Genomic DNA, 27,034 nt, shown 5'->3' with positions numbered 1-27,034 from the left:
AAGATACTGAGAAGTACAACACTTGTGCTTCAAAAGGGCAATGACCCAAAGTCATCTAGGTCCTCTGGCTCTAAAGTGGCTTCTCCTCTCATGTTCTCATCATACCTAAAATCACACAAATTGAGTCCCTGCACTCTCTAATTTAGGAACATTTCACTCTCCGCACATACGGTACTCACCAAACTTCATCTGAACCATATACCAAGCCTAACCACAAAGCATTTCATCTCACTGAGACCACTGTGCCCATATGTCAACTTTCACTCAGCACTATTGCCACCATCCCTTGGAATATTTCTAGCATGCAGTGCATGGTAATCCTTTAGAGTAGTTTTTCTCAAACTTGGCAGCTTTGTGTTGTGTGAACTTCAACTCCTAGAATTCCCCAGCCAACATAGAATTGGCAGAATTCTGGGAGTTGAAATCTGCACAACTTAGAGATGCTAAGGTTGAAAAACACTGATTTAGAAATCTTATAGGAGCATTTGGCAAAAAAAGTGCTCAGCAGCTCTTCTTTTTTCTTTCAAGACCCAGTGGAAAGACAGACAGCTCATGCAGTGTGCCAGTGCAATCCACTGGGATGGGATTAGATGGAAGAACTCTGACTTCAGTCTTGTCCCCTCCATACTGTTGGAAATGCATGAAGAAACAGTTCTTAAATTTAGTCTTTTAATTGTTTTAAATTTTTTGTTGTTATTCTTGCTGTTTTCATTATATTTTTGATTTCATATTTTATTTTCACAGCACAAAATATGCCTGATATGTTTTTGAACTCTCTTTTTTGTGAGCATTATTTTATCTAAGTACTTTATAAAAAACATCCTTTATGCAAAATAATATACAAGTTTAATATCTGAATGTTCTCAGGTGAAAAATGAAGATGATGATTTTGGTTGGGGAGTGGTGGTTAACTTTTCCAAGAAATCAAATGTGAAGGTAAGATAAAATGATTTTCCTCAATCTTGAATAAGTATATCCCTGACCACAAAATAGGAGAAATGTAAAACCACATATTACTTCATAAGGAGATGCTCATATTTATGAGGAAGTGTACAGAAAAGGCTGATTTCTTACAAAACCCATATTGAGTTGACAGCCGAATCCTGCAAGTTCACCAACAAGTAAGCATCATGAATTGATTAGAACAAACCCCTGTGTGCATTGCAGCTATATTTTTTTTCTTCAAATGATCCTGGCTCTTGTTATTTCTGATTATCAGGTAATAATTGAAGTAAAAAATGGACTGTTTAGCCAATTATCTGAGGAAAGTCATATTACTGTATGAGCAGATTTATTCAGAAACACAGTTTATAATCTGAAAGTGAAGATAAGGCAGTCCATGCTATAGAGCAGGGGTAGGCAACCTTGGCTCTTTTATGACTCGTGGACTTCAACTCCCAGAATTCCTGAGCCAGCAGGAATTCTGGGAGTTGAAGTCCACGAGTCATAAAAGAGCCAAGGTTGCCTACCCCTGCTCTAGAGGTATGCACACAAGGGAACAAACATATCGTATTTCCCCGAAAATAAGACCTGGTCTTACATATTTTTTGCCTCCAAAAGAGGCACTGGGTCGTATTTTTGGGAGGTGTCGTAACTTAGGACCACCACAGCCAGGCCTCCCACACCCCGACACCTGTCGCGCCACTGCTTGACATCTTCAGCGGCTATTTGCCCCACATGGCGCATTGCGCAGTTGCCGCTCTAAGGGATGGGGGGTGAAGCTGCCCCATGCGCCCCGCACCTGCTTACATTACCGGGAAGCCGTGTGGCTTGTCACCTAATGCTGCTGCTTGCGGCAGGAGGTTGCATAGCACTTCGGGCCGTTGCTGTTGCTCGCAGCAAGACACCGAATGGTGCTTCGGGATGTGGGAGGCCTGGCTGCGGTGGTCCTACCGGTAAGGTAAGCGGGTGTGGGACAGCTTTATTTTTATGAATAAATACTTTGATTATGTGGTAATAGTAAAATAAGATATATTTTGTTTATATCTGGACATTTCATAGAAACCTGTGATAAAATATGAAATCTGTACAGTGTCTTCCAAAAGTCTTTTTTCAAGTACTCTGCCCTCTTATTCAAATCTTTCATCTTAGTAGGCCATGATTGTCATTAAACATGATATTTGGAGATAAATTTCAGTCTTATCATTCTGATTTGGCTATTACCAAAATATATACTATCGCAAAGTAATTACCTTAACAGTTAGCGGTTCCCTACAAACAAGAATTTTATCTTAAAAGCACTTTGTTCAATTAAAACTCTTAGTGCTTTTTATCCAACTGGCAAGAATTGTGTGTTAATGGTATAATAGATGTCAATAAGACAAATTCCCTAATAATTTGTGAAGACATAAGAACATAAGATCTCTCCTGGATCAGGCCAAAATCGTATCTAATTGACCCTCCTGTTTCCCGTCTTGACCAATCAGGTATCTGATGTTTAGAGATATTATTGATTTCTAATTTGTTAATGAGAGCTATAACTTTGTAGCTTGAATATTTTCTAATTGTTCATGTTTAGTATATTTAATAATTCCTTCCTTTTATAATTAGAAACATATAGTTTCCCCTTTTTGTACCTTATTGTCCTGATTGCATTATTGCTTATTTCATGGACATTTCTGTTCCTTTTTGTTTTTATCTAAGTATTTTCTGGGAAAAAAAATTCCTGGTTCTAAATTTTTTCTTGAATCTGCTTGTTGACCTAGTGATAGCTTTTCTGTTTAGCAACAAGTAGAAAGTAGATTGGAATCTGTTGGAAAAAATCTCTGGAGGAGATTGCTGTGGATCAACAAAAATTTCTTTCTGACTTGCAGCTAACAGTAGCAACAAGAAGTTAATTTAGGACAAAATTCAGTTATAGAAATGTGGAAACCTGGAATAACAAAGAGAAAAAATAAGCATAATTCAGTTGTAATATGGAAACAATTCCTAGGCTACGAATGTGTTCTAGGGCATCATGTTCTGTAAAATTAAGGGTATGTTTTGCTCCTGACTCTTGTTGGTTCTTAGAAATTTAATAAACTGTTTGGCAATTGTCCCAATTGCAAACACATTGAATTTAATAGTGACATTATTATTAATTTGAAATAGCAAGTCTTTCGTCAAATTCTGGCTATAACTTTGGCTATAACTTCCCACTTTGGATAGAATCCTCCCTTTTGCCAGAAGAATGATGGAAGGAGAAATATCACATGTTGTATAGTTGGAATAACTATGAATTATAAAAATGATTTTTAAGAAGCCAAGAATTCTTACTCTTAGATTTTAGAGTGTAAGGCAATATATATATATATTTCTTAATTACAAGATCCTGCCCAATGCTTAAAACTGATAATTCTTTCCATAAACATTTGTGATTGTGCCCAAATGGTTTCATTGTAAAGGGAACTATGGTATGTTTATATTGTTCATGTAGGATATGTTACTTTTTATCCTTTTTTCCCCTAAACAACCACTGTGGTACAGGAAACCTAATCATTTTACTATTGAAAAGTAACTCCAAGCCTTTTCTGATCTTTTACTAATCCCGCAGCTTAATTCTGGTGAACTGGATCCACTCTACGTTGCTGAAGTCCTCCTATACTGTAGTAAAGAGAGCCTGAAAAATTCTGCAACTGAAGCCGCAAAGCCTGCAAAGCCTGATGAAAAAGGGGAGATGCAGGTGATTGCTTTTCCTCTTATTGAAAATAGAGAAAGAAAATTGTATATCAAAGGCACTTGGTGAAAAGACATATTTTCTCTCTGTGTACAAACTGCTGCCAAAAACAAAGGGCACAAGGTCTCTTCTTGCTGGATGACATCAGTTTTAGAGACTTCTTCTGTGGCCACTCGCAACAGGACGCCATGTGGCGTGTTGCGCTGGTGCCGCTGCTTGCAGCAGGATGCCACACAGCATGATGCACTGGTGCCGCCGCTCAGCTCGCAACACGCCATGTGGCCCGCCCTGAGGGACGGCACCAGCGTGATGCACCATGTGCGAGTGGCCGCAGAAGTCGGGCAGCGGTGCGACAGGTGTCGGGGCATGGGAGGCCTGCCTTTGGCAGTCCTGAGGTAAGCGGGTGTGGGGAGCGTGGGGGCAGCTCCACCCCCCACCCCCACCCTAGCTTGAATGTTACGCATGCGCCTCACCCCACCTCATGCAACCAGAGGGCAGAGTCTTAACTATGGCTTATTTTTGGGGTAGGACTTATATTTGCCACACACGTAAAAATCAGGCTAGGGCTTATTTTTGGGGAAACACAGTAGTTGCACTGAAAATAAAAATGCCTATTTATAACTATATCATTCCAAGTTTACTTCAGGACTAGCCTTACATGTTAGGTAACTGAATATTAGTCTATAACCTGGCTTTAAACTCTCTTGGGAAAGAAGGCCATACATAGATTAAGAACTGGTGTAGAATTATTTGGCGATAGCTTCCACTAAAGTTACATCCTCCACTGCAAGATTATTCAAATTTATGTTGGGTTTCACTGTTGAATCCCAGATTTGCCATTCAACATTCTGTTTATCTTATTTTCAGACAGTCTGAAAGTCTGCTAAATTGCTGCTTTGACAAACAAGCATGTTCATTTCTTTTATGCAGCTATTAAATATTAAATGCATTTTCCCATCACTTCATTCCATATAAAATTGAGATTTAATAACAGTTTAACAACAGTTTTAAAATTCTACAGCTGACATGTAAGGTGTGCTGCCTCTGATTCTAGAGCTAGCAAAACAGCTATAAGAATGTTTAATAACATTTGTAAACTGTCTAAATTGTTACCATCACCACATCTGATGGTGCTGAATTCTAGTTAAACAATTGTATGGTATAGATCTGCATTGAATTCTAATCAACCGGGGATTAATGCAATTCTATTTGTGTGAAGGTATATATACATACATAAAGTGTTTGCGTACACACACACACACACACACACACACAGAGACACACAAATGAGTTTGGAAGAATGACAAAGATATTTTTTTAAAAAATCTATTAGAAATTTTGAGATGACTCCAATTTGTGAATTTATTTTTTGTTTGTTTGTTTTTTTTATCTTTTTTTTTTTTCAAATATAATTTTTTATTGTTTTCATCATAGAAAAAAACATCACAAATATTTCACAATGCTATAAAAAGAGCCCCACCCCCCACCCACTCACCCCCCGGACTTCCCAAACCTAATCCCAGGATACTATTCAGATATAAGTAAACTACTATTAATATCCCTAACTCCACAAAAGTGAATTTATTTTTTTATCTCAATAAGTTAAGCATTTTCAATAGAGTTCAATTTTAAGTAAATTACAATATTTAAAAATAAAATTGGAACAGATTTATTACAGAAATATTCCATATTCTCCAGTGTATTATATTGTATAACAGAATGAAAGTATAGTACTGTACTCAGAATATGCTGCATAAAATATAATCTATTTAATAGTTTGAAGATCAATGAAGTACATTTTTAGTTTGCTGATCACTTGTCTGTTTGAGTAGGTTGTTCCTGTCCTGGTTCATCTTCTGTCATCCATCAGCAGTGTTCGACTCTATATACCCAAAGACCTAAGGCCTCTTGATAACAGACAGAGTGTATTGAAATCAATACAGGTAAAGTGTGTGTGTGTGTGTGTGTGTGTATTCTGTATGATATATATATGCAGAACAAGAGAGTAATAAAAATTAACAGTTGAGAGGATTTGAATTCTCCAAGCTCCAATATCTTTAATCAATTGGTAATGAAAAGAACTGTACTATGGTTGATGAAAGAGCATCACCATACTCTCTTGTTACAGATGGGGCAGATGAATTTTTTAAAAAAGTAAAATAATTGGAAGACCATTTAGTAAATGTTTGCAAAGTGCCTAGCCCAAATAACAAATGCTGTTCTCACCGCCTGATTGGCCAGTGCAGTGTGTTCTATATGGGGCTGCCTTAAAGATTCAAAAGTTGCAGATGGTGCAAAGTGCAGTAGTTCATATCCTTAGTACTTAATGCCATCCAGACCTTATAGTGCTCTGAGCACATTGACTGCAGTAATATCCAGGTTCAATATCCAGGGGTGATTTAAAACTATATGGCTTTGTTTGGTACCAAAGTATCTGCACAGCCACCTCCATCAACTAGAATCCATCTTTTCTAGAGGAACAATTTGGGAAAACCTCATTAGGAATCTCCCACTACCAGGAGATTAGAGAAGTTGAAGCTATAATAAGAAGGGTCTCCGTAATAGCCTCCTTTTGGTGGAATAATTTACTAGTAAAGATCAGGTTTGCTGTGATTCTTTTGGCTTTCAGATGCAGGTTAAAATAGAGCTTTTCTGGAGAGCCTTTTTGATTGCAGAGGGTAGTGCCAAAGAAATGTTTATCTTCTCACTTTTAAGACAGTTTTAAATACTTCTTGCACATTTGTTTTATCTTTGAATTGTTATGGATATTTTCTTCTTGTAAAACTCCCAAGAGGAGTTTCATGATTGAAGTAGTTTAAAAATCAAATAAATATTTGGTCTGAAGGCTTCTTTTTCAGTTTAGTCTCTTTGCCACTATGTTATATGTTCTCAAATATCTGATGTGTCAGCTATATCAATAACTGCAGTGAAGAAATATTTTAAGGGTTTTAAAAAAATTTCTTAAAGGAAGTGCAGAGACGGTTTCCTGATGGAGTTCCTTTGCTGGATCCTATCGATGACATGGGCATTAAAGATCCAGGACTGAAAAAAGTAATCCAAAAAGTAGAAGCATTTGAACATAGGATGTATTCCCACCCACTTCACAATGATTCTAATTTGGAAACTGTATACAAACTTTGTGAAAGAAAAACACAGGTAAGGAACAAACTTTAGGTAGGTTCACTAGTGGAGGGGTTGTAGGTCACTGAATAAAGTTTGCCTTCTTTAATGTAGAAGATCCAGGTTCAGTTTCTGGTATCTTCAAACCAGTAAAACGGTCCTAGAAAAAAAAGTGAATTCTGGGCTACACAGCCAGTTTTGTAGTTGTTAAGGCAACAGTCTAGAAACCAGGAGACTATGAGTTCTAGTCTTGCCTTACGCACGAAGTCAGCTGGATGATCTTGGGCTAGTCACTTTCTCTCTGCCTTAGGAAGCAGGCAATGGCAACCATTTCTAAAAAGCCTTACCAAGAAAAATTCAAGGACTCAGTGACTTCAAGGCACAAAACAACAAAAATGGACAACATTGGGAAATATTCTGACCTGATAGAAGATAGCTCCCACCTCTAAAAAAATAAATAAATTATAACAGTAATTCCTACTGAAAAGTATTTTCATAATTAAAAGTTCAGTAGATTTTTTTTTTTACAAATATAGTAGCCAATTAGAAAGTGATTTGAGATTTTTACTGGAAAAGCTAATACTTTCTTAATATCTTTAAATTGTGATTCCCCTCCTTATCTTGTAGTGTTCATTAACTTATATGCTCTCTAGTAGTTGTGATCATCTATAGCCACCATGGCCAATTTTCCTGAGGGGGAGGAAATATTGGAAACTTCTGGCTCTTAATAAGGATTTTGCTTCGCAGACACAACAGACTGAGTAAAAATGAAATGACACTTTTGATGTCTGTTTTGTGAATTGGCAAGTCTGTCTTGAGCTATTTTGGTATGATATCTCACGATTGTCCGTAACAGATCTGTTTATTTTCTGACCATTAATTTTTCAAGCAATGACAAAGTATTGTCAATTAGATATGTTTATTCAAATCCCTTTTGGCCATATAATTCAAAGAAACATTTGACTTCTGATTTCTCATTTATAAAAAGGGATTGTCCTGGCTTTGCAAGTGTTAATGTGGCCTATCGTGATCTTGGAGATGACAATGGGATTATAAAATTGTCTTTAATATCTTATTTCTGTTAAAATGTCTGTGTTAACTTAGATTGCCGTAGACATAAAAGCAGCTAAACGGGAATTGAAAAAAGCAAGGACTGTTTTACAAATGGACGAGCTCAAGTGCCGTAAACGTGTTCTCAGAAGATTGGGTTTTGCAACCTCTTCAGATGTCATAGAGATGAAAGGGCGAGTTGCTTGTGAAATCAGCAGGTAAGATGATGAGAAAAGAATCAGCATATGGACAGTTGTGTTGTTCTGAAAGTATTTGTCTCTTTTTCCTTTGTGCTGGTGTTCTTTGATACTGTACTGTTTAGAAGAACCTCATATTCATAAAGATATGTTTGGTTTGTTAAATAATAGTGGAGTTCTAAAGGACAGCACGGTGGGTTATGTGAGCCCAATAGAGCTTTAACTTATATTACTCAAACAGACTGCATATCCTCTGTCCTCTGCCAATTAACAAGCTGCATTTGAAACAATTTTCAGAAATGTTTTCTGATATGAAAGAGTATGCTCTGTACATCAGAATTCCTAAACTCATTCTAAAATTATTTTTTTACCCCTATTCTAAACCAGGTCATGGAGGTTCCTCTGTTAAATTCCCATCTTAATTTATGCAGCAAATATAAATACAAATAATTCCCTAATATAAAATCTTTTGAACTGTGGGATATTCTGGGCATTAGTAAATAAAAATTAATATAAGATTGGGGTAAAACAGGACAAGGATGAGCAATCTTTCACTTATTCTGAGGAGGAAGTGTGAATTTATTAGATTTCTATGACTGAGTGACTCTGGGCAGCTTACAAAAATTGTTGAATTACTGAAAATTGCCCCACCTGTTTCCATTAGTAGAAGCTATCGCTGGAAAAAGTTAAGTCAATATGTACCGTAATGCTTCAGCAATAGTAAGTGTTGGAGTCAGCAGTTTCCCCAAAGCTTACTCAGCTATTAATACACTAAAACTAGCTCTTATCTCCCTTACCTAAGCCAAGATTGTTTATTTTGTTTAGTCAAAACACATATGGATATTTTAACTAAATCTCCAACAAGTTCACTTTTAGTTTAAAAAACATTGTATCATTAACCCTTTTCTCCTGGATTAATTTCTTAGAGCTCTCACATTGAACATCTGACATCTGAACTCTTAAATGTCTTTTTTCTCTACCTGTTTTGGGAGAAGGGCAGAGTGACTTTTTAAATATTTATTTTAAACATATAAATCACTAATGCTGCCATTAATTGAATCTCTTCTAGTGCAGATGAGCTTTTGCTGACAGAAATGATGTTCAATGGGCTTTTCAACGATTTATCTGCAGAACAAGCAACTGCTTTATTAAGCTGCTTTGTATTTCAAGAAAATGTAAGTTATTTTTTCCACAGAAGTATCCATGCTAATGTGTTACAACAAAATTAAAAATGAAGGGATTTATGACAGTTCTAAGACCAACTAGGTTTATTATATCATGATAAATGGAGGAATTTGGGGACATGAAAAGATGCTTGGAGTATTGATAGGGAAAACGAGGAGGAAATGAGCATGAGCTTCCACGAAGTAGCAATGAGGTGATATGTGGGCTTCCTTCTCTGCTCTTGTTGTTCCTGCAATTGGTTATTCAGCAAACTTGTCCCCTTTGGGGAATGACAGAAAGAAATGAATTAGAGTCCTCTATAGAATAGAATAGAATAGAATAGAACAGAACAGAACAGAATTCTTTATTGGCCAAGTGTGATTGGACACACAAGGAATTTGTCTTCAGTGCATAAGCTCTCAGTGTACATAAAAGCTGTAAGTGATAAATCATGTAGTATAAAAGCCATGCGTCGTTTTTGAAGATGCCAGAGAAAAAAATAATATACTGAACGATTAATGCTGCTTCAAGAGGCAGGTAGTACCAGCCATTTTGAAGGAGGCAGCTGTGCACCTGATGAAGAAGCCCTCCCTTGATTCAGATGTTTTAGGCAACTTCCAGTTGATCTCCATCCTTCTTTTTAGAGTAGGTTACTAAAAAGACGGGGGACAGGGTTCAGCTACTGAAGACTTTGAAAGAAAAGGCTATATCTAAATAAATTGCAGTCATACTTCAATCCTGCAGATGAAACTGAAATGGTACTTGTCATCCTGTAAATAATCCATGAGAGTGATGTCATGATAATTATGTTTTTTATTATGCTTATGTGGATTTGTTATGTATTTTTATTATTTTGGTTTTATGGTATTTTTATGATGTGTTTTTTTTTTAATGAGCCACCCAGAGTCTACAATTGAACTTGCATACACTATAATGCCAAAGAAATGAACACAGGTACTTTCATGGCTTAAGCTCACTTCATCAGATGCATGGAGTAAATTAGAGATTTCTTAAGTAAATACGGTGATGGGAATTGGGAATGACAGGAGAAAAAAGGATGGTGAGAGTCTCTTCAGCTCTCCAAACAACCCTAGCCATTCCTTTGTAGATCTGATCACTTAATAATATATATGGAAAGAGTTCTGCAAGAAAAGTCAGGAGAACAGAATTAATGTTGGTTAAAGAGCATATTTCAGAGATAAAGAGCATATTTCAGAGATACTATTACACAGTTGTAATCGTAATGTCAGCCTTTCCTTTTGTTCCAAAACGACGTGTAGTAAAACACTGGGAATAATATTTCACCGGGGGGGGGGGGAAATCCAGGAGGCTCATACAGTATTCTGCATTCAGTATTGGCAAAGAAGCTTTATAAAGATATTTTAAAAAGTGATAATCAGTCTGTGAAGTGTTTTTGATTCAACTAAGATTTTGTATGGTAGTTACACGAATTTTAAATATGTAGAATATATTGGAGTTGGTGTGTTCTTTTCTTTTGTTTTTTCAGTCGAGTGAAATGCCCAAACTAACTGAACAGTTAGCAGGCCCTCTTCGTCAAATGCAGGTAAATGTTTTTCAGTTCGTTCCATGTATAAGTTGATCTAACACAGGGAGCTTTTGCTTAGAAGAAAATGTACTACATAATTCAGATTGAAATCTTAATTGTAAATTGGTAAGTGTATTTTTCTAATGAGAAAAATGCATCTGTTTACTTTAGAAGCCTATATAATTTGTCTGCTTTTCTTGTTTTGCAATCTTATTATATTACAATTTCAATAATAATAAAAACTTTTGAAGTCCAATCTCTGTCTTAAAGTATGAACTTTTGATATCACTTAATTGTAAATCTATCAGTGTAATTTAAAATTGTTTTGATGTTGAATATGATTGGATAACGTGGGTTGGAAGAATTTACCCCAGGAGTGCTCTCATAATACGGCTGACGTGGATTGGGTGGATGTATTTAGTTACATTCATTGGCAAGGATACCCTATGTTAGGCCTTCCAATGTGTTCCTTGAATTCATTTTTATTTTCTAAGAGTGTCTGTGAGATCCAGAAACATTTTTGAAAATAAAGATAATGCTAGAAATTGGCATTTTGCTTTAAAAATGTAAGTGGAGTAAGGAACATGGCAGGAACAGGAACTATAATATCTACGGTCTGACTGATGCCTCATGGAGTATCATTTGGGAATCCCAATTTTATCCTATTTTTATCCTATTGTGAGCTCTGCTTTAATGTGTTGTGCCAACATACAGATTTTCCACTATGAAGCAGAAACTCTATTTAAACAAAGTAATTATATTCAAATAATTACTGTACTTAGAACATAAAAGAAATCTGTAAGACATGAATTTTATCTCTCCTTCAAGAATAGAAACTAAACAGTGACTGATATATGGGCTTAAGGATAATTATTTTTGTGTTTGATTTGTTGATTTAAATAAAATGGTTTTTCCTTTTTAAGGAATGTGCAAAAAGAATTGCCAAAGTTTCAGCAGAAGCTAAATTGGAAGTTGATGAGGAAAACTATCTCAGTTTATTCAGACCAAACCTGATGGATGTGGTATACACATGGACCAATGGTGCTACATTTGCTCATATATGTAAAATGACAGATGTCTTCGAAGGTATGTGTTTATTTTGATGCTGGAGTTAAAGAATCAAAGGCTTTAGGTTGTAAGTAGTTGTGGCTGTACCGTTGTCTTTTTCACATTGGTAGTTATAAGAAAGGAAGACTTTCCAACAAAGGATAAGACAACGTGGCATTGTGTCCTAATAAATGATAAATTATTCTGCCTATTTTTCCCAGTTCCTTTACGAAGAAGATTGGCTTTCACAAACATTGAAAAACACCAAATTAGTTTCTTTTTTCTCAATTCCATTACAAATTTTCATGAGTATTTTTTTTTTTTAAAAAAAAACACAACAACCCTATGTATTATTACATTTGTACCTGAATACACCCAGCAAACCATAGTTTTCGGGTAGGGGAAGAGGGAGAATTGCCAATAATAGAGGAATCAAATAGAATGATGGGGTTGAAAAACTTTCAGGTCTTCCATTGAAATTTCTGCTTGAGGGTTCTGAATCAAAGAGTTGTGAAAAATATGTGGTATTGCATGTACTACATCCCTCATTCAACTTTAGAAGTTTTTTACACTGAACTTAAGTGTGTGTACTGCAGACTAATATTTGGTTTTAAATCTTTTTTTAAATTGTTAATTGGTTTAAGTGCTCACTGGAAAAACAGAATGTAATTGAATGAATAAATAAACAAATTGCCCTATTGGCCATTTAGTTTTTAAAACCTTGATTGTATAAAAACTGTATTTCTTTACTTTCCCCCACCCCCTTCCCAAGCATTAGCAATCACTGCAAATATTGAGCGTATTGTTTGCTTTGACAACAGTTGCTTTGAAACCAGTTGCAGCCTGAGTAAATGTCAAAGGATTTCTTTGCAAAAATAACTTGACATCCAAAGGGCTTTGCAGGGTAATAACACAGTGGTGGACAAATTCTATGTATTTGGTAAATGTGATTTAGAAAGAAGTTCTCTTGAGTGTGGATTGAAATTTGGTGTGACTGCACCGAACCCAAGAATAGGAGGCTTTCTTCCTTTCTTGTACATGTGCTTGTTTGAGACCCCTTTTCCCAAGTTGACAGTTGTTGTTTTTGTAGGGAGTCTTTGCTTTACTCACAAACAAGAGTAGTTATAACATCTTCATTTTTGAGAATGAGATTATTTCCTTAAAATATTAAGGGACCCCTAAGTTTCTGTAAATTCGAAAGATCTTGTGAGCTGTTTAAATCATTATTTCAAGCGAAAAAAGTATGTTTCTTATAATGAGATTGTTAGCATCTACAACCTCTTTATAAATCAGGAAAAAGTGAGATTAGATATAAGTAAGTCTTCCATTCTGTCCATCCTCCACCCACCACTATGCCATTCATTGAGAGACAAGAATGCCAGGAGAGAAAAATAAAAGAGGCCTGAAGTTACTTTTGTTAGGTATGCATTTTATTGGTTGCAGTGAAGCAGGCAGGCAATTTTGTGAAAGTTGCATTTATAAATGCTATATAAAAGTGTCCTCTTTTGTTTCCCATGCGATAAAAGATTTTCCAGTAAGCAAACTGTTGATTTTTAAATGGGAGACCAGACTTGCACAAGGGGCTAGATTTGTTGAAGTTCAACACTGGGCAGGGTGGGATGATTACATTCTGTTAAGCTGCCCACAATAGCAATTTCCATTGTTAAGGTAGAAAATTATGTAAAACATAAACAAGGCACTGACAATGGCAGCATAACTTTTTTTTTGTTAAATCCCATTAAAATTGCAAATATTTATTTCCAGATATCAGATAAGCAAACAAAAATGCTTCCAAACATGAACAGTAATACTGAAAGGCACTTTTCTGTCACAGCAAAGTACATTGAAGCAAAGTTTTAGTGACACATTTGTCAATTTGGAGGGAAAATACAAGCGGCAGGTTCAGAGGGCACATGCTCACTGAATATCTTGGCAAATGGAATTCATTTGGCGCCTGATTTGATGTAATACTTGCTCTATGATATGACCACAAGAAAGATTCCCTAGATGTCAACATATTCTTTATAGTTTTTTCATATCAAATCTTTTCAGCAGGAATTATTTCTTTTTTGAAATAATAAGTTTGCTCAAAGTACCGAAGAGGTCAGTGTCCCAAGCTCTTGTGGCTCAGATTTGTTTCTTTTTGATAACTGACTCCAGATGACTTTTTAAAAGAGTTGCTAGATTTTTAATCAAGCAATAACATTTAATCTTTCAAATTGATGAAATTGTTCATTATAGGCCTACTTTCTTCAAATTCTCATCAATAACAAAAAATCTATCCCCTGCCTTAATCTATACCCACCCAGGTTACTTTTACAGTTCCAGCTCACAAGTTTCCCAGAACATTTGAAACAAGACATACTTTTCATCAGGTGTCATTGCAGAATATAAAAACATACAGGAGGGAGATAGGTAGATTCTGGGTTCTCTTTTTTAAATGATCTGCATTCACAATAAATTTGTGACATATGCTAAGGCTAAAATATAATACATGAAATCTCTTGTATTTCCTTCCCAAAGCACAGAGTGACAAAGGGAGGGATGTCTTGGGATGCCCCAAAGACCACAAGGCCCCCATATTAAGCATGAATTTCAGGGATGGTTAGCCAAAGCCCATCGTACATAAAGGAAATAATCCTGTGGATTTCAGAGCCATTTTTAAACATTTTGTTACACTCCTTCTCTTTGCTTCAGATAAAGAGAATTGAATGAATGAGCTTGCTTTTTACATACAGCTCCACAAAAAAACCCACCATAATAGAAGCAACAGTCCTATTCTATTTACTTCATAGAAAGGGCAGGGCCCCATTACTTTGCAGAAAATGACTAACATGAATATCTATCTACCCATTTTTATCTGTATATTTCCTCATTCAGGTAGCATAATTCGATGTATGAGGAGGCTAGAAGAACTGCTTAGACAGATGTGCCAAGCAGCAAAGGCCATTGGAAATACAGAACTGGAAAACAAATTTGCAGAAGGTTTGTATGTACAATATTATATAAATATGTGCATCTTAAAATGTAGAATATATTTACAAGCAGTTTAAAATTGCTTGGCCATAAGCCAAAGTATTCCATTTGAACTGAACATGCCCGTTATAATCTGCTGTTGCTGAGTTTGAAGGGGGAGAGGTTATCTAAGAGTCTGCTAATGTTTCCCTAACAATCAAAATAGTTGTACAATATCTTGACATGGAAATTGGGAGAAAATAAGATATTTTGAAAAGTCAGCACTGGACTTTTTAGTTTTATTTTACTAGATCTTATTATCATGAGCAAGTAAGTAGTATGTGACTACAATTATGTCATTAACGTTGGATATATTCTTCTTTTATTCTCAACAGGAATTACAAAAATCAAGAGAGACATTGTGTTTGCTGCAAGTCTTTATCTATAAGAAGAATGTGTGGTGTCTGAACAGCCTTCATTCTGCAGCAGTTACTCCAAAAAAGAGCTACTAAAATTACCAGTGCTTCCTCTTCCCAAGCAAGACAGATTCTTATTTTAAATGTATTCCATTGCTGTTTGTAATAAGTATTACATATTATTTTAATTAAAAAATAGTCAGGATACTGTGTTATAAAGCATAAGCTTGAACCAATAGAAATTTGAGGTTTTTAAATACATTGTTGTTAACTATATACATGTAAAGTGAGCACTTAAGAGGTATAGCAGCAGCAGTCCCTTCAAAAGGCATTTATTTCTTTTTTACATAGACCAGAAATATTTGTGAAATTTTCCTGTTAAATAGGAGGAGATTCCACAGGATAATAGCTCTTGAACATATCATGGCTGGTGATTACTGCCATAGTGATTTCCGTTGGTAGGTGTCTCATGTAGAGTTGTATGTGAATCTTCTTCCTCCTTCTGTTTAAATGTACGGCCTCTCTCTTTGAAGAAATCTGAGACATATACAACCTGTAGGGACACAATAATTGTGTCAGCAGAAAGAACAGTACTTACATTATTGTTAACCGTCCTTCTGTACACATCAGCCACTGGGTATACTCGAACTAGAAGTCTTTCTCTAGAAGTTATGGCTGACACCCAACAATTGATTTACAGAGCAGGTAGGGAGGAAAGAAAATGATAAGTGGGATAGTGAAATCTGGTAAAAGGCTGCTTTGTTCTCCAGTATTGGCAAATGGAAATGCAAAACTTCATGTCATCTTTTTCCCATTGCAGTGAACCTATGACACATGAAACTGGCAGTTTAAATATATGAAAGCCCCTTTGCGATTTATTTCAGTTGAAAAAAAAAAAAAACCCAGAAAGGCTTAAGTCAAATTAGCTTATTTAAAAAGGGAAATGATCAAAAAATTGTTACAGACTTACGATAAGGGTTGCTATCAGTGCTCCCTGGATGAGTCCAGTCAACACGTCGCTCCAGTGATGTTTGTAATCAGAAACACGGGAGAGGCCCACATAAATGGATGCAGCAATAAGTCCAAACTGGACTGTAGGACGCAAAAGTCTTGCCCAGTCACCTTTCATTCTGGCCTGAAGATAAAGCTAAAACCCAAAAAGGCACACTTTCAGCAAGATCTGTCAAAAGTTAAATATTTTGTGTAGAAAATACAATCACCTAATGGATAGTAATGGATATAGTATTGGCATCGCAGAAGGCAAATAGATCACCTTGCTAAGATAAGCGTAAAGGCAACTTGAGGTGCTGCTTCTTCATATTCAGTATTGTGCTTAATATTTTTACAGACATCCTTTCTATCAGCCTGTATATATATATATATGTATGTATATATAAAATGTTGCCCATTTTTAAATTCAAAGTGGTATGGTGTTCAGTAATAAGTTACAGATGTCATGGTTGTCTTCTGAATAAGGAAATAGTCAATGCCACAATCACTTGACAGTCACTGTGAAAAACATCTTGCAAGTATTCTGAGGTGTCTAATAGTTATCTTAGAGCAGGGGTAGTCAACCTTGGCTCTTTTATGACTCGTGGACTTCAACTCCCAGAATTCCTGAGCCAGCTAAGCTGGCTCAGGAATTCTGGAAATTGAAGTCCACGAGTCATAAAAGAGCCAAGGTTGACTACCCCTGTCTTAGAGTATGGGAATATTAATCACAAAATAGTAGCAGTAATGACCAGTAGCAGTAATGACTAGAACCAGAGATGGCATTTTTCTGAAGGCGCTTCCACTTTTTTTCAGGATGGTCACAAAAATGCTCCTTCTTACCAAGCAATATTCACTGTGGCCTAGAATTGACCTTTCAGACCCTAGTTCCTTAATATCCATCGAGGAGCACAAAAATATTGGCAGGTAATTTATTCCCATACACTATAACTATTCAACAAATAATTATACGGTGTCCTGGGTCATGGCCACGAAAAATACTAACAGAAGCAAACCATTGTGTAAAGTCACACGTGCTACGAACTGAACGGCAAAAAGCATGTGTGCTTCCAAAGATAAACATGAAAAGCTGCCTTCCTGCTAGAAACATTAGATCTATCTGAATGAATACACATACACAGACTTAAGTTTCTGAAACTAGTGATTACATCACCCTTTTGGTACTCATCTGTGTCAGTCTGCTATAAAAAGACTGAATTTTAATGCTACCGGTATATGTAGCAATTTTTAAATAACCAGGTAAGTTTTTCATAGATTGAAGCTGTACTTGGTCTGGCTTTCTTAAATGTTTCTATGATTGAAGTTTAAGACATTCTGCAGACATATTCTTCAAAGATGAATGCAGGAGTTTTGACACTAAGGCAGGTATGAAGTCCAACATAGTAAAATTGCATAGTAGTGTTCCAAACCAAACAGTTTTCTCTAGACCTTTTTTGTGACTCTAACCGTTACACTAATGTAAACCATTTATTTCCAATGAGAACTAGAGCCAGGAGTAATTCTGGTGGTCTAAAAAAAGCAGGCTGGCATTCATCCTTTTTTTCCAGTTTAGGAATTCCAATGAAGACATTGAAAAATGCTTTACTTGGCTAACATGGTTTCCACACACAAGCAATTGCTATAGTTGGCAGAGCGACATTACACATGTAGGAGGGAAGGTGGTATATGTGGTTATGAGTGGGAGAAAAGGTGGAACCTTAAGACAGTCATTTAGAAACTTGTGGCTCAAACACAAAACCGGTTGAGTGCCTGGGATCTAGGTGGTAACTGGTAGGATTTCATCCTACTTGCCAATATGTCAAAATTGAATGAATGATTAAAATGTGGTGTTTGAACCTCCCTGAAGTAGAAATGGTTTCATAAAGCAGGACTCTGAACAACTGAGATGGCAAAACAGGAAACGTGGCTTTAATGTTTATTCATGGATTTTATTTCCATATGTTAGGGGCACTAAGTTGCTCAGGGTTTTTGCCAGGCTCCAGGCAGAAATAAAGGAGAAACAGCATTTGCTGCACTATCTCTCTTCAGAAGTTAAAGTGATTAATGAGGAAATAAAAAAAATTAAATACATTTACGACTTGAGGCAAATTAAGTGATATGCGATTCTTTTAAGGTTGGAAGGGGTTGGGTCCAGCATATCTGTGATTTTTCAGGGCACATCCCTTTCTGGGTCTATCATAAAAGCCCCGAAGCCTGAGAGTATGGGCAAGAGGTAGGATGACCATAGAGTTCCTCTGAGATCAGATCTCTATATTGAGGGAAATGGAAAATATTTTTATTCTCTATTCCAAAATCTATATGCCATTCGTGCCAATTTGTAGATTAGAAAATTTACAAACTCGTCCTAAAGCTTCCAAGTCTTTTTTTTTTAACATTTACACAAGATATTGTATTAAACTGAAAAGATTCTGTACTCTTTCCTTTATCTGCAATAAGTAATTTGCAGTCATATTCATGTTACCATCAAGTTCCACATCTCTCAGAAGCTGTTAATTGAATTCCATTAGGTGTTTCAAGGTGGAAATTATTGCACGTTTAGGTAGCTAATGACTTAATACATTAGAATCTTTTTAAATTGGAGTGGCATATAAATTGTATAAATAATACACTGAGGTGAACCAAGACTTATATTTCATTTTCTTCAGCAATTAGGATGTTTCCAATGGATTTTTCATGAACGTTGTGCAAGCTTTTTGGGTTGCTGCCAATATTAGGGAAGGAGCAGGAGTACGAGGGGTTAAATAGTTACAGCAGAGTGGGAGTTTGAAAGATGCTGGTCATGGAGACATCAGTGCCAAAGCATTTCTACGCTTGCTGGCCCTGAGCAAAAGCATGGAGGCAAATGACTTGTTTATAAATTTACAACAGAACGATTTCTCTATCCTATTCCAAAAGTGGTTATATTATATTATATTACATGTTGTTGCATTTACAGGCTACATTTAAAAGTTCTTTTATTAATTTAAAATGACCTCCCGTAGGTCATGACCACCTATAGGTTACATCAAGATATGTTTAGGCAAGTTAGGTAACCTTTTACTCATAATTAAACATATAATCTTTACTACAAATATGAAATGCAACCCTTATTCCACTACATTCCCTATTCAAAAAGTACCATAGATCCATTGAATATATTTCCAAGAAGAGAAACATTTCCCTTCTAAGGTTATAAATATCACAGCCAGCAAACTTAAAAGGGGTTTTGGAATCACCATTAAATAGTTGTAGAAGATCTGACAAAAATGAGTAATATGTAATTATTTCTAGTCATTTTCTCCAGTTCTTTATTCACAGACTGTGTGCAATCCTCTGGATGTAAATACAGAGCTGCCTCAACAGGACACACTGATTTATTTATTTATTTTGGGGGGGAGATTCTTCTTAGTGCCTGGTTATGATGTGCTCCACCACAGCAAAATTTTCCACTACAATGCTGCTCTTGCTAAAGGTCTCCACGGAATTATACTCTGCAATAAGATCTCACACAATCTTGACTTAAGAGCTTATAAGATGCAGGCCACGCATTATGTTTTGTTTTAATATCTACAAAGAACTACTGAACGAAAGAATAGAGGAGGAGGTGTATGTCTACAGGAGTCAGACTTCAAACAAAGGCTGTGAGATAAATAATTTTTAAGCATTAAACTCTGCATTGTAGCTTCAGTCTCTTTTTTGTCATATACACTAAAAATAAATCAGATGCTTGCAGCTCATGTTTAAAGCCAAGACCATAGAAAACGGGGGATTTTATAACTCTGAGGTGAACATCTAATTCATAGCCCTATCTTGTACAGTGACACCTACGATTAATAATTCTGCTGAATACAAGCCATGCTGAAATAGAGGGATGGTGCATAAGAATTTACTGATAGTTTAGTTGCAGTTCTGCAGTTTTATGTATATGTTATATAGGATTGCTAAAGATCTCTATTTCCAATTATAAGGGCAAGCAGAGGAAAGAGATACTGATGTTCATAACAGATCATTATCACCCAGGGAAGCCATTTAATGAAGTGGGCCCCAAAATGGTACAAGGTTGCCCAGGCCACATTTTAAAGTCACCTAAAAGGACACTTTGAATCCTAGTCCTGGTTTTGCTTTACAGGGTTAAATTCTATTCATGTGTTTGTTAGTGTGTGTTTATGATCCTCAGTGTAATGAAAGCAGCAGAAAGAAAAAGGATCCAAGCATAACAACACTTGGTCTGAACAAGAAAAATTTAGATACCTGAACCAGTTCATAAAGATCACCAATCCCTTCTTTAAATTTCTTCAGTTTTCTTTTCTGTTCTTGACGTGCAAAAACACACCCCTTTATTTCTATAGGCTCATGTATGGACTTTGTTGAATATTTGCACATCTCACACCCTATTCTTTGAAAATATTTAAACATTTGAAGGTAGCACCAAAAAAGGGTCAACTGATTTGGTCAATAAACACAAAAGAGGCTGTACTTTGGTCCAAAAGTAGGCAAAGGATTGAACTAACTCCACCTTAAAATTTTCTTTAGAAGAAGATTTTGAAAGTTTTTCAATGGGGACATTTACATCCAGTCAGCTAACCCATTTTGCAGAGCTAGTCTGCCAAGCAAAAGATATGACAAGTAAGTGGCTGAAAAAGCCTCTCCACTGCCAAGGTCTGCACAGAATATACCTCTAAAACTTAGCCTATAATGGCCAAACCATGCCTTCTGCTGTTGCCTTAACCAATAGGCCCTCCTGCTGCAGGTTCTCCTAGACACCAGGGATAACATTTAAATATGGTGCTCTGCTACACGGAAATTTGCAAGCCTCAACTGATTCAAAAACTGCTCCCCACTAGTTCTGAAGAGATGCACTAGTCAGGACTCAATGTTTTCTTAATCTGTAATAAATGTACCCAAAGTTTCTTTGAAGTGGCTTTACATTGGTATTTTTTAATCATTAAAAGTAAGAAAACTGTCATCAAACAACATTTTACCCAGAGGAGAATTTTTCCCATTGTGTTTTTCAGGTTACAAAGCCCTTTAAAGAGGGAGGAGTATTGTGCAGAGATCAGTTTAGCTAACAACATCACAGTAGGTCATCTCTTCAAGAGTTCAAGAGAAAAGAAGTTAACAGCATATGCTATTCATAAAAAGGAAGATGTGATAAGATGGACTTTGAAAGCATTGTGTGAAAACCCCAAACTATAACAGAAAGCAGAGTTACCTAGGAAAAGATTCACTTAGTTATCATTGAATCTTGTCAAGATGACAAACATACTATCTTGTGAGGTTATCCGAGATTGCCTTGAGGTCAGGCTCCTCTGTGCTGTGAGCGCCATTGTTCTTGCCCTACTTGGGGCACAGCGGTCAAGGAGCTAACAGGAGACTAGATCTAGGTAATGTTTATTGTTTTTTTGGAAGAGGAATTGTGCCATCTTCCTTGAAGGAAGCCATGATATGTATCCTTCTCAATGAATGATTCTTTGACCCTGCCGTTCTGGAGAAATAATAACTTGTATCCAACCTCTCATTTCAAGGAAAGTTTGTTTAGAAGTTGATGTGGAGCATTATATATACCTGAGTTTCTTCATCGAGGATGGATGTGAGTATAGAAAAAAAATAGCACATGGCCAGATATATGCAGAGTTTTTTCAAGTATTTTTCCATACAAGGAAACCCTAGTTGAAATAGATCACATACAAATGCCAAAACGTCAAATCTGTAACATTGACACATATGTCATACATTTCTCATAGATGGGCTTTATACCAATAATTAGGCAGAATATATCCACAAGCGACAATGAATTTGATACATTTTAAGCCTGTGATGGTAGTAATAAATGATCATTACACATGTTCCAAGCACTTAAAATACAGCTAACACATGTCTGCTAAGTAATAATCATTGCCACACAGAGAGATTACAGAAGAGATTAAAGATCTGCATTTCACTAAGGGCCAAAAAGACATGGACATGATTGTATCTCTAGCTTTCCTCCTCCCCCATGCACTTAAAAGCAGTTGGACTCAGTTTTCTTCTTCAAGATAGCAGCAGTTGGGGGAAACTTTTGTTCTTGCCTTGCAACACCACCACCACCCTGAAAAAACACAGCTAAAATTCTTCCCCCACAATTTTGTTAACAACACTCTTCATATGGCTGCAAAAAATCTTCATCACCACTACAAGGCAGCAACAGATACACATTTGCTGCTGATTGTTGGGAATATCACAGCACAAAGCTGGTGACCCAACATCTTTGGAAACCAAAATCCATGGGGAGCAGAAAAGGGCATACACTCCTTTTACATGTCCCCCCTTTATATTTTTCTTTAAACTGGGGAAACTTAAGAATTTTAACAGCTACTTTATAATCAGAAATGAATGACTACTTTTTTTATGACTCTCAAAACTTTGGGTTGAGACCAACCTAAAATGTATTAACCACTGATTTAAAAGTAAAAAAGGAGGATCAAACATAAAACACAAGCTAAAGAATATTACAAAATATTATTGTCGCTATTGTTACCACTGTAACCTATGTCTCTAGGACCAAAAGAAGTACAGTATTATTGTCTATAACTAAGGCATACATAAAGCTACAAATTTAAAATAGAAATAGGTTATAATAAAACAGAAACGTGTCATCTAGCTACTGTATATAAATGTATTTAGTAACGGTCAAAAGCTCAGCACTGTTATACTCAATAAAACAGTGCCAACCATTGTGAGAGTAGAATTCCCTCCATAATTCCACTCTTTCTCCACTGACCAACCTTGGTCTCAATGTACTGTATCATACCAGGAGACCTATTAATGATAGCCACCTTCCTGCCACAGTTGTCACTTGCACTGATGATTGCTTATTTACAGACAGCTCCTTGATAGGCCTTGCCATGGCAGCTACAGCCTTCAAAGATGCCAAGCCTCTCATCCCAAGAATCCCAGCAATGCATGCACAACCCCTGCTGATCCACTAAGGCACAACACTATCCAGTTGGCATCTTGCCATTGCCGCTGTTCTTGTTGACCCCACATTTGGAATCTTCCATGATCACCACTTCCTCAGTTTTGTAATCCTTCAACCAACAACCAACCATACATTCTCTCTGCTGTCCTGATATGCATCTTCTAATCTCACTTTCATTTCCTCTAGCATTTCTAGTTCCACTCAGTAGGACTTTCACGTAAATGTCCTTTCCACTACAATCACTTTCTAATAATAATAATAATAATAATAATAATAATAATAATAATAATAATAATAATAATAATAATAATAATAATAATAATAATGATGATGATGATGATGATGATGATCATGATGATCATGATGATCATGATGATGATCATGATCATGATGATGATGGTGATGGTGATGTTGGAAGGAACCTTTGAGGTCTTCTAGTCCAGCCCCCTACTCAGGCAGGAAACCCTTGTTCCTCCCACTCTACTCTCTGTGTCATCTTACACAGAGTAATATAAAGTAAAATCTAACTCTCTCAAGTGCAGGAATCTGAATTAAAGCATCCTCACCAAATATCCAAGCTATGCATAAAACTTTCACCCTTTAAATAATTGCTTTCATGATCTACCTTTTTGTAACTTTGGACTTCCATTAGAAGTTCAAAATACATTCCATCACGACCTTTTGAGTCTTTACTAGAACAAGATGGTTGCATTTAAAGAATGTTAGAACTGCCTTGCAAAATCATAGCGATGATGAATCTGATCCTGGATTGTAGTTCCAACAACAATCATTCAGTTACTTCTGCACATTTGTGAACAGCCATTTGCCTGCTCAAAAGAAAACCTCAATATTTTGGACAGATGAATAAATAGGAAACACTTGATGATTAAATAGACTAGATCTCTCTCTCTCCCTCCCTCCCTTTCTCTTTCTCTTTCTCTCTGTCTCTCTTCTTTCACCCAAAGTTGTTGATATATTACAAGTGTATGCTTAGAAAGCATGTCTAGTAAAAATCAAGGGACGTTAACTTTTGGATGTTATGTGACTTGTATGCCTAATTTTCAAATCCCTGCCAATTGTTAGGATTAACTTTATCTGCTCTGTCAAATAATTTCCTTGGCTTTCATGAGGCAAGAAAAATAGCATTCTCTTAAGAGACTCATTGAAAGTTTCCTTCAGGCTCAGTCAAGGACTGTTACAGCTGAGAAAAGCCAAAAAAGGTAAAAATTGCAAGTTGAATATGATGCCTAGGGACTGCATCCATGCAGCCTTTCTGACAGTCATACAAAATTGTCACTGCCTTCTTATGGCCTTTTTAAATTAATTCCCAATCTATGTTAGAGCTCTAAAATTCCCAAGCAGTCCCCCATCCCAGCTGACACTGCTTAGCATATGCAGTTGGTAAAGTCTGGCTTGTTAGTGTCATCTACTAAGACTATAGCAGTAAAATAGGAATAAATAAATCACTTTTGAGAATTCTTGAATTTGAAATAAATACCTAAACCATATATCTGTGAAACAAACAAGCGTCTTATGTAGACTTTGACTTACAGCCATTTAACAACTATTTGAAGATATGACAGCCCTGAAAAAAGTATTTTATGACCAGTCCTCACACTTAAGACCATTGTAGCATTCTTGTGCTCACGTGATCAAAATTTGGGCATTTGGCAACTGACATGTATTTACTACAACTGCAGTGTCTCAAGTAACATGAGTTACTTCCTCTGGGAAGTCATTTGCGACTTCTCAGAGGGCTTCCAACAAGCAAAGTCAATGTGGGAAGTTGGATTTGTTTAATGACCACAATGATTCGCTTAACAACCATGGCAAAAAGGTCAAAAACTCAGATGCAACCCATTTAATAATCATATTGCTGTGCAGTTCCTGTCCCAATTTTGGTTCTAAGTTGAGCATTCTCTCTATTAACATTGCTGAAAAGAAACAGCAATACTTTGCCCAATGAATTCTGATAATTTCTGAATGTATGTAAATTACCAGATAAACAAATTTAAAGACAGCATAACATGAATTTCATTTTATAAGAAGTAAAAGATAACATTTCTTTGAGTCCAGCTTGATTCCTGGTGACTTCATGGACACAGCCATGGGGTTTTCTTTGAACTACACAGAAGTGCTTTGCCAACGTCTTTTTCTGGGCATTTTCCTCTTTATTGCACAGTCTACTGTCCTAGGAGTCCTTGGAAGTCTTCTATCTAAAGACTAAGCAGGACTCATCATACTTAATTTCTGAGCCCAAGGGCTGAAATGCAGTAACAGACCTCTGCAAGGTGGCTTTATTCCTTGTGGCTGCATCACTGCGGCCTTCTTAGGAGGCATATGGAAGCAATTTGCCATTGCTTTCTTCCCAATCTAGCTTGCAACCCCTGGATTTCCTACAGGTCTCACCATAAGTATTAACCAAACCCTTTTCTGCTTAGCTTCTTACTCAGATTGGGTCAGTCAGGTTCTGCCATTGGCTGAGTCCTGATAAGAAATATGCATATGGTACCAGTTATGATCATATTTATTTGTATATCTGTCCTAAAGCATAATATGATAAAGTTGGCTAAAATTAACTTTTTTATGGCTTAGCCTGCTATGCAAGCCAACTCATTTGATTAGTTTACCATTTGACATCTTGTGCAAATACAGGTTAAGAGAATCATATAAATGCAGCCTGTATATATTCTGGAAGACTGGAAGAATTTCTAAAAGAGAGTTTGGGGGTGAAGGTTGTAGAGAGGAGAGGAAAATGTTTATTCACATGCTGCTGAATTTCAAATTGTGTTACAAAATAGGTTTGTGTGCACCTTTTTGAGCAGGTCAAAGTCTACCCACAGTAGTGCTAGAGGAGGTCAGAAAGGACCAAAAACTTCAGTGAGGACAGTAACTACACTGGCCCAAATGAACCCTTGCTCCAAACGCATGTGGACCTTCTTGCAATCCGAAGGAATTTAAAGAGGAGACATTGAAGAGAATACTCTGATGGAAAAAGGAGAGTCTGAAGTGCCAATAGTTTCTTCAGAACTGCAATCTAGTTGTCAATGTGGCTGGATTGCACAACTGTAGTTTTTGGGTTGGCTTTGGGATTTTGTCTGTGTGCACAGTCAGTCACACTAGCATATGTGAGATTCCTTTGGTCCTCAAGAGGCTGGAGTTTGAAGCGTCTGCTTATGATTCATCCAAGCTGTGAGTAATGCCACATGTGAGGAACTGGAGAGTCAGGAGCAGCAGACTCACAGCTGGAGCCAAGCGTGCAAGCGGCAGGATGAAGCAGCTTGGAAAGAACATTTGAAACAGGTTAGCAGATGTAGCCGACTGAAAGGGAACAAAATTCTGCACTATCCAATGGAGAGTACATCTGTATGTTGTAAGAGGCAAGACACTTTAATAGGAAAGAACTTCAAAATTGAACAAACTCTTCCTTAGAGCATAAGATAATACAACCAACTCATTCAAGAATTGAGAGCGTTCCTATAGGGAAATTCCTCAAGACATTCTCAAGATCCTAACTCATCTTATGCAGGGGGGGGGGAGTTTCCCCATGCACTTCAGTATGTCATTGGTGCTTTATAATGTACTGTTAAGGGTACCTTGTATCCAACATTCTTATTGTAAATTAAGAGCATGAAGCTAAGGCAGTGCAGCTTTTATTAGAAAGGAATTGGTTAGACATCTTGTAACCAAAATTAATTTTCAATTTATTTCTTCAGATTTTTTAAATCCCACCTTCATTACATAAATAAGACAAAGCGGTGAATATTTTGTGACATGCCAGCCTTGCCCATCAAGACAACTTGGTTTATCTATTTGCCTTCGAATGATCAGGACTAGTTGTAGTTTACTCAAAACAAAGGGGCCAGGTTAGGAAATGGTAGTTTGGAGGAATAAAAATGTGAGCACCATTTTCTCCTTTTATAAATTGGCTTAATC

At 36.5% G+C, this 27,034-nt stretch overlaps 2 protein-coding genes across 3 annotated transcripts in view; one reads left to right on the top strand and one right to left on the bottom strand.

Annotated features, from left to right (window-relative positions):
• MTREX (Mtr4 exosome RNA helicase) overlaps positions 1-15,260 on the top strand; it is a 38,336-nt gene extending 23,076 nt beyond the window's left edge. Inside the window, exons 18-27 of the mRNA XM_015824258.1 lie at positions 868-936; positions 3,533-3,661; positions 5,488-5,598; positions 6,623-6,811; positions 7,880-8,043; positions 9,092-9,197; positions 10,694-10,750; positions 11,656-11,818; positions 14,660-14,764; positions 15,130-15,260. Of these exons, the coding sequence (XP_015679744.1) occupies positions 868-936; positions 3,533-3,661; positions 5,488-5,598; positions 6,623-6,811; positions 7,880-8,043; positions 9,092-9,197; positions 10,694-10,750; positions 11,656-11,818; positions 14,660-14,764; positions 15,130-15,182 (1,146 nt within the window). The 3' untranslated portion in view covers positions 15,183-15,260. The remainder of the gene's footprint in view (positions 1-867; positions 937-3,532; positions 3,662-5,487; positions 5,599-6,622; positions 6,812-7,879; positions 8,044-9,091; positions 9,198-10,693; positions 10,751-11,655; positions 11,819-14,659; positions 14,765-15,129) is intronic.
• The window catches only part of PLPP1 (phospholipid phosphatase 1), a 77,413-nt gene continuing 65,228 nt past the window's right edge, over positions 14,850-27,034 (bottom strand). Inside the window, exons 5-6 of one of the 2 annotated variants that reach the window (XM_015824260.2) lie at positions 16,121-16,297; positions 14,850-15,703 (exon numbers count right to left, since the gene is read on the bottom strand). In XM_015824260.2, coding sequence (XP_015679746.1) covers positions 15,572-15,703; positions 16,121-16,297 — 309 coding nt within the window. In that variant the 3' untranslated portion in view covers positions 14,850-15,571. The remainder of the gene's footprint in view (positions 15,704-16,120; positions 16,298-27,034) is intronic. The other variant, XM_015824261.2, reaches the window with a different exon arrangement.

This window comes from Protobothrops mucrosquamatus, unplaced genomic scaffold (genome assembly GCF_001527695.2).
Source record: "Protobothrops mucrosquamatus isolate PMUCROS unplaced genomic scaffold, P.Mucros_1.0 scaffold2172, whole genome shotgun sequence".
NCBI classification, from domain to species: Eukaryota; Metazoa; Chordata; class Lepidosauria; order Squamata; family Viperidae; genus Protobothrops; species Protobothrops mucrosquamatus.
The sequence above is the reverse complement of the archived record's forward strand: the minus strand, read 5'-3'. Positions and strand labels throughout refer to the sequence as shown.